This window comes from Idiotropiscis lumnitzeri, chromosome 1 (assembly GCF_059441095.1).
Source record: "Idiotropiscis lumnitzeri isolate Australia: NSW breed Sydney's pygmy pipehorse chromosome 1, RoL_Ilum_1.0, whole genome shotgun sequence".
NCBI lineage: Eukaryota > Metazoa > Chordata > Actinopteri > Syngnathiformes > Syngnathidae > Idiotropiscis > Idiotropiscis lumnitzeri.
Window position 1 is genome coordinate 11,883,526 of NC_142391.1, and position 10,389 is coordinate 11,893,914.

The 10,389-nt window shown below is 43.9% G+C and overlaps 1 protein-coding gene across 1 annotated transcript; it reads left to right on the forward strand.

The window, feature by feature from the left end:
* Window positions 1-862: 862 nt before the first annotated feature.
* Window positions 863-9,145, forward strand: entpd5a (ectonucleoside triphosphate diphosphohydrolase 5a). The gene is made up of 13 exons (XM_088303813.1): window positions 863-3,749; window positions 4,022-4,101; window positions 4,914-5,057; window positions 5,380-5,455; window positions 5,584-5,619; window positions 5,991-6,079; window positions 6,158-6,237; window positions 6,325-6,386; window positions 6,469-6,570; window positions 7,016-7,159; window positions 7,245-7,301; window positions 7,830-7,945; window positions 8,032-9,145. Exons 1-13 carry the CDS (start codon window positions 3,200-3,202, stop codon window positions 8,113-8,115), a joined length of 1,620 nt encoding a protein of 539 aa, XP_088159939.1. The 5' UTR covers window positions 863-3,199; the 3' UTR covers window positions 8,116-9,145.
* The last annotated feature ends 1,244 nt before the right edge of the window (window positions 9,146-10,389 follow it).

The following is a 10,389-nucleotide window of genomic DNA, read 5'->3' on the forward strand; positions in this document are numbered from 1 at the left end:
TAGTTTGGTTGTTTTGCAGCTCTTTTTCCTAAATATGCACCGCCAGTTGTATATTGGATTCTTCACTCTTGGGGCCCTATTTCCGTGCACAGACCAAGTGTAACGCAAAGCGCAGTCCAATAGTATGTTCCTTGTGTCATTTTGTAGATGAGTGCAGTCAGAAAGGGCCGTTTGCGCCGTTGTGGGGGTGAACAGTTGACTTGCTTCCTGGTCAATGGAAGCAGTTCCTTTCAAGTCCTTTCAAATCAGCACAGGAAAGGCGTGTACATTCTTTGATATGCCAGTCCATGCAGAAGATGGAAGTGTGCAAAGTGCGTTTATAGGGAAGTGCAAGCAGATCACCACTAGTGGATGATTTGAAGTTGGCAGGGGCGAGCACAGACCACCGCTGTGAAGCGGGCACTCGGAGATTACCTTACACCCTGATAATTCATTTGCGTGGACTGTTGTCAAGTCCTGCGTTTTCGCTGGCGTTAAGTACCGCCTCTTGTCACACGGGATTGGCTCCAAGTCACCAGTCTCCCTAATTAGAGGAAGCGGTGTAGAAAATGGCCGGATGGATGTGTCCTTCGACTATTTGTGTTTGACCATAGACACTTCAGTCTATAATGCCAAAACTGCACGAAACTTAATCATAGTTAGTCTACGAAAAGATCAATGAAATGCTGCCGGACACCAAATTAAAGTTTTGTTCTCCATTAAATTTGATAATGTTTTGTCAATGTGAGTTTCTCATCAACAAGTTAACTTAAAAAATAAAATTGATTTTTCTCCCAAGCAGAACTCCCAAAGAAGTTTTACTAGCTGTCATGGAACCCCCAATCACTGAAAACATGACTGTCTGGACAACAAATACGACTTGGCAAGGTCTGACAGCTTCTGTGTTCAGTGATGCAGAGCAGATCATTCAACTCGCAGACAGGAAAGAGCTGAGTACCAAAAAGATATTCTCATCCTTGTAATTTCTGAGCGTGATCATGTTACATGTTAGCCACAATCACTGCGCAGATGTTGTATTTCAATGATATGTATGGGGACGTTGTCTGACGATGTTGCGGTTGGACATCATATTTTTAGTCGATCGAGGTTTGGGGGGTGACTTCCAGTTTGTGTCCATGGAACATGGTGCAAACTATATGCCTCGAAATGATGTCTTGACCTTTGGGACGGAAAACTCAGGCCACATTTATTCTGTTTAAATGATGACTTTTCACATTTGACAGAACGTTGGACTATTTCATCGATGCAGCAGAGTGTGAGTTGAATTCCCTCAAGGGGCATTACAATGAGGATTATAAATTAACGACGGTACTTCTCTAAAACATGTGGCAGTAATGCAGTGAGTACGAGTGGCATGCCATGATCACAGTCGAATAAGGGTACATGGGCACACATCATTGAGAGGTCCTGCATATGTACGCTTTGATAGCGGCGAACGACCACTGCGGCGAACCACTGGCTTGAAAAAAGTAACCACAGTATTTAGAGAAAAGGAAGGAGGAAGAGAGTCCAATATTTTTAGTTCAAATTACAGTGTTGGAACAGTGCTTTGCACAGTTGAGTGTCCTGGGAGGGGAATGGCATGACGGGGGAATGCCGATGCCAAGCCCCACCCCTCCCCGCATATTGTCCTCTCCGTGGACTTCCTGCATTCTCTGTACCCTTGTGCTTGAGCTCTGCCCTCCCATTCCCCTTGACTGCACACTTTCTCCCTCAGTCACCCGCCACATGAGGTGAAAGAGTAAACCACATGTTAGAGCCGCCGCCGTTGGGATCGGGTCACGATGCCGTGATGCTTCCACTGAATTGATCTTCAGTCACAGCGAGTAGAAAAAAAAAAGTTCAAGTGAGGTCGCGTCTGTGTGAGACTGCAGCTGGATGTGTTTGATCCATGTGCATCCCGAGCATGGCAAGAAGAAGAAAAAGTGCCGCCGATACACTCGCCGTTCGGTTTGTGAAAGGGCGGCAAACACACTCCTCACTTCAAATTCATTCTCTCGTGAAACGTGCCTTGCTGCCCAAATATGTTGCCTTCGTGAGGGGAAAAAAAAAGCCTGTGGCCGATCCAGAAGAGCGGGAGTGAGATTCTAACATTCTTTCCACTTTTGTGCCAGCTGGAGTGCCGATTACATTTGCATATTTTAAGGTTGGTAAGAGACCTTTAATGCGGAGATTACGGCACGACTATGAAAGAGAAGTTAAATGGGCTGTGAAGAATATGTTTGATACAAGCCACTCAACAAAACCACAAACTACTACCAACCATATTTACTCACATCATTCTCATCTATCAACGTATCTGTATAGTTGTCACGTTTTGTCGTTGTTGGGATTGAACTACAGGGAAGCAGGTGAGCGAGACTGGGAAGCAAATGGAATCAAAAAAGAATTTAGTCCAATAGAACAAAACCTGTCGAGACAACGAGGAACACCTGGACGAGACACGATGATGTCACGATGAGCTGATTGGGTGTCACAAGGAACCGGGCTGACGAGCGAGCGCTGGTGGAAACAAAAGACATCACAAACAGGAGAGGAACCTCAAGAAAACAAGACATAAACATGAAACCAAAACCAAATACAAATCTAAACAAAAACACAGATCATGACAATAGCAAGCTGTCTGTCCAACAATTACCATATTCAAATCTTGTAAATGGAGACACATCTCTTCATTGCGATGTCATACAGTTATATATATTTCACCCACATACCCGGAGAAAAAAAAGCACTTTGTTTGTTTTTGCTGGCTTCACAACTAGAGCACTCGAGTTCCAAAGCAGCCAAAGAATCATTCAAGGCAAATGTGTGCACTTGGGCAGATTCAAATGGAATGACACCATTTTTACACATTAGTCTAGAAACTCAAACTATTTCTCTTACTTTGGAGTGTTCCCCCCTCTATCCATTCTGACTTCTTTATGAACCCCCCCAAACACACACGCCTCTCCTTTTGTAGAAAGACGGACTCGGCATCCAATAAGGTTGAGGAGGGAGAACATAGCCAGAAATAAGCACTCTCCTCCTCCTCCTTCCAAGAGCGAGAGAGAGAAGGAAAAAAAAAAAAAAAAAAAAAGCCAGGGAGGCAGGTAGTCTTCAGCTCCGCTTCCAACAAGAGGGGGGGACTGGATGGAGTGGGGATAGACCGCCACAGGATTGGAGGATCGCTGCTCTCGGTGTGGCCCCTCGCCAAGCCCATATGTCTTTATATAGTGTAAACACGCGAGGGGACAGTCCTGGGTGTGCATCCACTCTGCTGAGCACTCAACTTTGTGCAGCATCTTCCACTTGGCCTCATCTCTGCTCTCTTCACGCCATGGCCGCGCCGAGTCATCTCCTCTCGCTCTTGCTGGGGCTCCTGGCGGGGAGCCTCGTGACCGAGGCGACCTACTACCGGCCTCACCGCTACTTCCCGCACTTCATCCGCTTCCGCCAGCCTTCCGCCCACATGGAAAACCACCTCCCGGAGGTCGTGAACCCGGCGCCCGCTCCCCGGCATCCCCTCGTGCCGAGGCATCCCATCATCCCCCACGCCCTGCACCCGACAGCCGAAGACATCCAGAGCTTACCGGAGGCTTTCCACCCGGAGCCCCAGGTCATCCATCCGGCGCCAGAGTCTCACCACCGCTCGGCGCCTCAAGCTCCCCGCGCCCGAGTCAACATGACCCGGGTCTTCTATGGTGTCATGTTCGACGCGGGAAGCACCGGCACCAGGATCCACATCTATAAATTCATTCAGAAAGACCCAGGTAATCCCCCAGCTGTGTCTTAGATCTGCGTGTGCGTGTTAGCTCATCCATCCCCGGCAAGTGTGCTTCTAAAAGTAGCTGAGGTTGACTTTGAAATGAGTTGTGGAGCGGATGTATGTGACGTGATGCTGTCTAAAATATCACCAGCTGTAAAACTCATTGCAGTGTTTCTTGTTCTATTTTCTTTGCCCGGTCTCTGTTTTATTGTTGTTTGATTACATCTGATTTCTTCTTGTTTTTTTCCCCCTTTTTTCTTTTTTTAATTCTTCTAGTTGAGCTGCCGGTTCTGGACAATGAAATGTACCATGCAGTGAAACCTGGACTTTCGGCTTATAAAGACAACCCTGAGGAGGTATGTGGTATATATTTTTTGCAATATTATTTACAATTATGGTTAATGGACAGGACACAATCATAATCAAATCGTGACCTTGATCTAAAATTCATAAAGATGACGCTCGGGTGTTATTTTAATTATGGTTATAATTGTGTAATTACATTTATGTTGTCAAACATGCAGTCCAACTCTAGAAAGAAATGAAAAAATGTAAGTATAATTATCCAAGACTGAATTATGATTTACTGTTGGTCTGAAAAGAAGTAGGAAAAATGTATAACTTATTTAAATCGTACCCCCTTCCCCATTATTTTAGTGCAATTGCCCATCAAAAGCATGTGCGCATAATTTCCACATGCACAAAAAATATCTTCAGATGTGTTACACATAATCAAATAGTTACCATACCCCTCTAACATACGTAATTGTTCTCATACACATATCCATCCTGTACATCTTAGTCTTCTTGCCCTATGCCCTTCTGCATTTTGTATATTAAATAAGGTAACCATAATATTCGAAACAGTTCCAACGACAATTAATTTGTTAAATGAATTCAATAAAAAACAATCTTGTAAAGTCTGACAACTGTTTTGCTGCGCTTCCATCGGCGAGTGTATATCATCCCTGTCGCACATTGCAGATCCATCGGTATGTCCTCTGGGTTGGGTTCACACGCAAGCAGCAATTACGTACACAAATGAGACATGCCGATGCAGCTGCATTTACCAACCCAGCTTTAATGACATCATATTTTGCATGCGACCTTGTTCTAATCTGGACACTCGCTGCAGCGTCTGTTACTTAAATTGCCGTGTCCTCCCCAGGGCGGCAACACAGTGCGTCAGTTGCTGAAGATAGCCAAGAAGACCGTGCCAGAGGACGAGTGGAGGAGGACCCCGGTGGTCCTGAAGGCCACGGCGGGCCTGCGTCTGCTGCCCGAGGACAAAGCCAGCGCTCTTTTGAACGAGGTGAGGCACGCTCTCCAGCCGCCCTCAGACACTCTGGCACGTACACGAGCCGCTCCGCCAAAGAGCGGGATGAGAAACCACTAAGTGCTTACAAGTGTCACTGGGGGAAAAAAAAAAGGGAACAACTCTGCCCATTCGGTGGCTATGATGTTGCAAGAAAACAGCTGTTGTGGTGTTGTCATTTCAAGTGTTCAATCTGCTACTGTTGCAGCTCTACTCGCATCTTACTCATTTGACTTTTGTCGCTGTGACGACCTGTTTTTTGGAGTCTTGCACTAATCGCACCTGTGGACAACTATAAACGGTGAATCTTTTATTGCAGGTGCGACATGTTTTTCACGAGTCTCCCTTCTATGTGCCACACAACAGCGTCACCATTATGAATGGAACAAATGAAGGTATGCTCTTATATATATATTTTTTTGCAATAGGCATGTAAACATTGTGATTGTGCTTCTAAATGTGTCACTGCAGCAGTGTTGTAATCGCAGCTAATGCAGGTATTTGCACCCCTGTGTTGTTCCAGGAGTCCTGGCCTGGGTCACGGTGAACTTCCTAACAGGTAAGACGTTACTTGTGTTTTGCTGTATTGGTGTTAGTGGTCACGAGGCTCATATCTGGGCCTCTAGTGTACACTCAAGCCCGGGCAGTGAAAGACGCTCGTCTCCTGTCTGAGGTCGCCAGTTTTCCAAACAGCCTTGCAAAAAAAAACAAAAAAAAAAACGTGATGAATAGTCCAATTTTTTTTTTTCCACACGTCTAGTTTATTTTGAAAAGAATAAATAAATAAATATACACCATCAAATGATTTCACTATGTGTGACTCATCATTTTGTGCATCTTTCCTGACTTCGACAATATATCAATGCTAATTTTAATCTGGATTTGTTGACATATGAGGATGAGTCAGTGAGATGTGTCTATTTTTTTTAGGCCACTTGTATTCCAACACAAGGAGGACAGTGGGCATCCTGGATTTGGGAGGAGGCTCGACACAGATCACCTTTCTTCCAAAGTCAAAGGTGAAAATTCATGATGCATGAACTATATTTCAAGCTATCAATGCAAATAAACCATTAAAACGTGTTTGTGTCCACCAGAAAACTGTTGAATCGGCTCCCAATACTTACATCGCCCAATTCAACTTGTTCAATAGCACATATCAGCTCTACACACACAGGTAAGTGGCCAAAGTTGCTGTATTGTCAATTTCATTTGAAATAAAAGTGAGAGATGCAAAGCTTACCATGATATATTCACTTTACAGTTACCTTGGAAATGGACTGTATGCGGCTCGGTTGGCAACTCTTGGAGCACTGGGAGCTGAGGGTAATGAATCTTCAAAGGCTTAAATAAATCATGGCGGACATTTGAATGAAATATGAGTAATTTGGCTTTTTGAACCTCTTAGGTCTTGATTGGAAAGTCTTCACCAGTTCCTGCCTCCCAAAGAAGTTCAGAGAAGAAGTGGCTTTTGGTGGAACCACTTACAAAGTCAGCGGAGTTGCAGATGGTAAAAACAGTCCAATCCATTTTATTTCTATACACAACAGACGTTATCTCAAGGCATTTTACTTACAAAATAGAGGAGCTATTGAAAGGAAAACGAGTGAGTTACTGTACATACACAAATAAAGCAGTCAGTCTCATAGCACAGTGGAAGAGCCAAAAGATACCAGGCTCCAGTTTTTTTTCCCCCCAATTTTTTTTTTCTTGTTTGAATGTACCGAGTGATTCAAGCTGGACCGCTTGCAATTATGCGGTAGAAATAGACAGATCGTCACGGCTCCTGTCAGCACATGGTCATCGCGACACAATGGAGGCAGGCGTCCTCGTGATTGACACTTTGGAGCTTCCCCTCATACGCGATGCGGAGGAGCCCCGACGTTTAGTCTCTGGTTGAGCCAAAACGGAGGCTACCGTACCTCCACGTTTACATGAATCCGCTTTGTCTCCAGGCTACGCGGGCTACAAGCTGTGCTACTACGAGGTGATGAAGGTCATCAAGGGAATCGTGCATCAGCCGTATGAGGTGAAAGGCAGCAGCGTGTTCTATGCTTTCTCCTACTACTTCGACAGAGCTGTGGAGTCCGGCCTCATTGGTGCGTTGGCCCCTCGCCTAAAGCGTCACCTTCCATTATTTGAGTTATCGTCTTGTTCAAATTGCTTATTTGATTTCGATCACAGATGGCAGCCGAGGTGGTGCAATCGAAGTCAGGGATTTTAAGAAGCGAGCCAAAGAAGGTAAGTTGATGGGAAAGCGTCAACATGACTGGAAATAAATCGACATCATTTCTTGTGCACACAAAGATGTGGCATCGCACTTTCTGTCCGAATGAATTTAGTGCTGTAAAATCCAACCAAATATTTGCTAAAATAAGACCGAAATGAGCTTCATTGTAGGGTAAACAATTTAAAACACTCGCAGAAAGAGGGGCTGCCGCTGTTTAGTTTGGTAAAAGGCAGATTGTATTGCGAGAGCCCCGCTCACATGGCCACTTGAGTGTGGCTCACGCTGGGCCGAGGAGGGCACCTGACAGCCACACACCAGCGCCGCCCACACTCAGCCTTTAGCCGACCCCCAACTCGTACACTCGCACCCTTTTGCTTAGTATGACACCAAACAAAACACAAGGTCATCTTTTAATCGTGTCGCAGCCGCGGCTAGGAGTGTGGCTCCTCTGGACATTCGCAAATGAATAAATACATTCCAGAAACCTTCTACCCATTTGCAACCTTGAGACTGACCCATGTTGCTTCTTGCGTTTGCAGTGTGCAATAAAATGACCAAATACCGCGCCATCAGTCCCTTCCTGTGCATGGACATGACGTACATCACCTGCTTGCTCAAGGAAGGCTTTGGCTTCAAGGACAACACCGTGCTGCAGGTACGTGACGTCCCACCACTGCGGATCCGTTCATGCATAAATATCATGATGGTATTAACTAGGCTGGTTTCAAACTCTATTCCCAGCTGGCCAAGAAGGTGAACAACGTGGAGACCAGTTGGGCTCTGGGCGCCACCTTTGACTACTTCAGGAACCTCAACATCCACTAAGAGCAGCGCAAAGGCAATGCAGTCAGCACTGAGAGGGACACTTTTGTCCCTCCGCCCACCCCCACAGACACACCCAGTCTCATCCTGCCCACCCTCGTCCCAGGCAAACACTACCAGAACTGTTTAAGAAAAAATAAATCACTATATTTTTATAAGGCCAGCTATTTCTACTGTACGTTGAGCCCCTGACTGCTGTGCTGACTTTATTTTTGTAAAGCATTTTTTGGGTCCTAATGGGTGTGTGAAGCGTTTCTTTACCTAGTTTGTAGTCACGGTGGTTTGACGGTTTCGCCGTACGCAACAGTTTAATGGAAGTTTTGCCCGAGTCACGTCTGTCTTAATGCTTTCTTTATTGTAGGCGCTAAAAAGTTCACGGGAAATTCCTTTGGACGAGGTCGACGAGCAGTTAACAAGCGCACAGCTTCTGTCATCCAACTTTGCACGCAACACTTTAAGTGTAGACATTGTAGCCAATCATCATGACTCGGGAGGTCAAAGTTCACTCCCACAGAGTGTGTGTGTGTGTGTGTGTGTGTGTGTGGCGAGCTGTTACACGCACGAAATGAATGCTTGTACTTTATGTTTCCTGAACTGAATAGTCAACATCAATTGCGGCGAAATTGGAACAACTGCTCATCTCGTGTCGTTAGCAACATCATTACGCTGAACTACTTCAAAATTAAACACAAATCATCAATCAAAGGATAAAGCTGCGGCTTTTAAAGTTGTGAGGATGTTGCTGATTGTTTAACAGCATTCATTTTTACTGCTTCTTTTCTTGTGAACTGTACAAATATTTAAATACCTGAAAATCCATCTAATGTATTTAACAGTGTTTATTTTGGGCTTTAACCCTGAAATGCTCTTTAAAGACTTTTATCCCAATCATTCCAATATACAAAATCCTCCATAACTACTGTTGTATATATGCCAATGCAAAAAAAAACAAAAAACATTTTATACTATGGCAGAATTGCTCAAAATGCTCTTTAGCTGATTAGCCTGATGCTATAATATTTAAATTGTTTATTTTGTCCTCAGTGAAAGTTTGTTTTACTAAAATGTCCAAGTGTGTGAATGTTTCCCCCTCTTGTGATAAATAAATTAAAAAAGTAACATTTCATTGATCGACACATGAAATCATTCATGGAAGTGAGATGGTGATGGCTGCACGTTATATGTAGTTGGGCCAAGAAAATATTTGACAGATTTGATTATGAGTTTACATGCAGCATATGTGTGAGATTTAATTTAAAGTGGTTTATAAAGATTATGAATTTTCCCATTTACAGCCATTTTATGGAGGCTAACCCTGTCTTAGTGCTGTATTGACATAATTAAAAATATGATATAATAAATAAATTCTATAATAAATATTAAAAAATTTTGGGACAGACGGACATCACCGAATACAAAGTTTGATCCCAGGAGATTCATGTTCACGTGCTGCCTGTCTATGGATCTTGTTCCCTTCACTTTACCCTCAGTCAGTGAAAATCGGAATCTTTTGCACTTTATATTGAGTGTCCTCGTACATCTCATTCATTTTTAATATTTGATGAATGGGTGCAGAATCCAGATTTAGTTTTTTTCTGTCAGCTGTCTGTCACATCATCAAAAGACATTCGTGATCACGTTCCATGCACACCCATGCAATACATAACACCGCTTCCATATGATGTGGTATTCTTTGGGTGATGAGCTGTTTCCTTTTGTTCACTTTCTACTCATCATTCTAGCACTAATTGAATGGGATTGCATTTCTCAACATTCATCGTCATTGTCGATTTTGACAGTCGTCAAGTATTACAGATTTATATTGATGTGAAGTGTTCTCTCCTCACCAAGGAGGGCATTCAGCAATTTCTTTCTTTTTAATCCACGTTCCACAATCTATCTGTGGTCTTCGAGGCCTTAGGCTTTATTTATTTTTTTTGTAAAGAACTTGCATTATGGTAGCTCAACATGAGTCAAAAACAGTTGCCCAATTCCAACTCGCTACATATCAACGACATACTTTCTTTTACTTCATTTCCAGGCGGAAAATTGCTCATTATTTCTTTGCCAAGGCCATTTGATACGGCTCTCATCAGATAGCGCAGGTGTACCTAATGAAATGGCCAGTGAGGGTCAAAGCCAAGTATCTCTTGCCAGAGAACAGTCTATGAATTGTACATTTACAGTAACCCTACAGGCAGGCAAATGATCCGTTGAACGTGTGTATATGTATATAGGATGAGTTCTTGACAGCTGCTGTGGGTTACATGGCGGGAG